We start from the raw sequence: 2,151 nt of genomic DNA on the forward strand, positions 1-2,151 counted from the left end.
TGCACCTTCTCTGGTAATTACCCTGACAAAGCTCATGGAAGTCTTGTCCTTTTCTTCCCCCCACAGTTACAGCTAAAGAGCTTGGGAGCGAGTGGACCTACTTCCCTTCTCGAAGAAGTCACAGTTGCTTCCAGACGAACAGGACACTGCCCCTCGATGACATTCCTGATGACATTCCTCGGGAGTTGCTCGCTGGTCCTGCCCCCTGGGCCCTGTGGGCCCTGAGGGTGGCGTGGCGTCTCATGCTTCTCTTGGCTCCGGGTGCCTGTCGCCCGCCTCTCCATGCACTCCAGCACCCCCATCAGCTCCCTCTTCTCCTTCACCAGCCCCGCAGTGAAGAGACTGCTCGGCTGGAAGCAAGGAGATGAGGAGGAGAAGTGGGCCGAGAAGGCGGTCGACTCTTTAGTGAAGAAGTTAAAGAAGAAGAAAGGAGCCATGGATGAGCTGGAGAGAGCCCTCAGCTGTCCAGGGCAGCCCAGCAAGTGTGTCACCATTCCCCGGTCCCTGGATGGGCGGCTGCAAGTGTCCCACCGCAAGGGTTTGCCCCACGTCATTTATTGCCGGGTGTGGCGCTGGCCCGATCTCCAGTCCCACCATGAGTTGAAGCCCCTGGAGTGCTGTGAATTCCCATTTGGCTCTAAGCAGAAAGAGGTGTGCATCAACCCTTACCACTACCGCAGGGTGGAGACTCCAGGTGAGGCTGCTCATTTTCAGTGTGAAACTGGTGTGTTTCCGTTGGTGGGAAGCAAGGCAGGGGCTCCTTCCAACCCCAAGAGAAAAGAGAGGGAGATTCGCTTTTGTGGAATGAATCCGCAGTGTCGGTACCCGAAAAATAGAAACGTTTTCATGTCAGCGTGCACAAAGTGTTGTGAAGCCTCTGGGTGGCACAAAGGATTCCGTTTTGTGGTTCGAATCCAGCCAGAGGCACTCTGAAAGACAACCCTAAGAAACCCCAAAGATCGCAGCAATCCAAGACCCCAGGCAACCTCGTTCTAGTCTGAGGTGCACGGGAGTCTCCATAGTCAGAGTTTCCGCAAAAGCTTTGGGGAATATATTTCTTGAAATTGAAAAATGCAGTTGGATTTGGGTGCCCTTTGGGGTCCTCACCATCATCTGTGCCCAGTCTGGGGGGTCGTGGCGTTCTAAGAAAGCCACACCTCATATGGTTTTGATGTGATTAATGCAACAACAACAACAAAGTCAAACAAACTACTCCAAGTGTACTGAACTGAACTGAAGAAGGTACTCAGGCTGTTGATCTCCCCCGGCTCAGGTAAAGGGGAAGGCTCCCGGTACTTGGATCGGAAAGCAGTCAGTTAAAAAGTTACGAGAAAGAATTCCCAGACTGAAACCAAAGGGTATCAGAAAAGATGGTCCTCTGTTCCTCAATTTCATTTCAAAGTAGACCTGCCCAAGAAGGAAGGAAATGCCCTAGAACGCATTGCAATGACGCCCTTTTTGGTACCCTGAACTGTGCATGATGTGTGAATGCTATCTGAAAGAAACGATCTCTTAAAAAAAATTAAAAGTAGTACTGTAAAGCTCTTCACAAATGTATATATGTGTATATACACACAATTGTCTATCGTGGACTCTTTAATTCCAATAATTATATGTATATTGGAATTTTTCCATAAACTTTGTAAAGCCCCCACATTCCCTTATTTCACAAACTTCTTGAAATCTTCCCCATCTATGTACATACACACCACACCACACCACACACACACTTCTTTAAGAAGTCTGTTGTTTCTCTTGGTCCTTTGCTACGGTCACACGGAATTCTACCCCAGGCCTCTCTTTGAACTGAGAGGGCCTGGCACAGTTCCTCTCCGGAATGCAGGTCTGTTCGTGGCTTTTTTAATCGCTATGGACATTTATTTATGAAATGCGACATTCCTTCCCTTTCCTGCTGTCTTCTAGAGCTACGAAGCAGAGTCTCTCTGTGTGGATTTTAAGAAGATCTTGCATTAGAAGCGCTTCGTCAGTATTTGGGTTGCATTTCATTTTTTATGAGAGGGTCCTCTTCCTCACTAGACAGAAGCCTCCTTCCAGGAAACCAAAGGGACTGACATATTAGCTCAGGGAAATTACCTGCGTCCAACTAAGATTCGGGCCTCTCTAGACAGAAGGGTGGGAATTCAGCAAGCT

General features: G+C 48.9%; 1 protein-coding gene across 2 annotated transcripts in view; it reads left to right on the plus strand.

Moving 5' to 3' along the window:
• SMAD9 (SMAD family member 9) overlaps window positions 1-2,151 on the plus strand; it is a 50,624-nt gene that overhangs the window by 20,608 nt on the left and 27,865 nt on the right. For both annotated transcript variants that reach the window (XM_004711245.2, XM_004711246.2), the window contains exon 2: window positions 67-694. In XM_004711245.2, the coding sequence (XP_004711302.1) occupies window positions 283-694 (412 nt within the window). In that variant the 5' untranslated portion in view covers window positions 67-282. The remainder of the gene's footprint in view (window positions 1-66; window positions 695-2,151) is intronic.

Source organism: Echinops telfairi, unplaced genomic scaffold (assembly GCF_000313985.2).
Source record: "Echinops telfairi isolate 266 unplaced genomic scaffold, ASM31398v2 ScPeMD7_11;HRSCAF=52, whole genome shotgun sequence".
Lineage (NCBI taxonomy): Eukaryota > Metazoa > Chordata > Mammalia > Afrosoricida > Tenrecidae > Echinops > Echinops telfairi.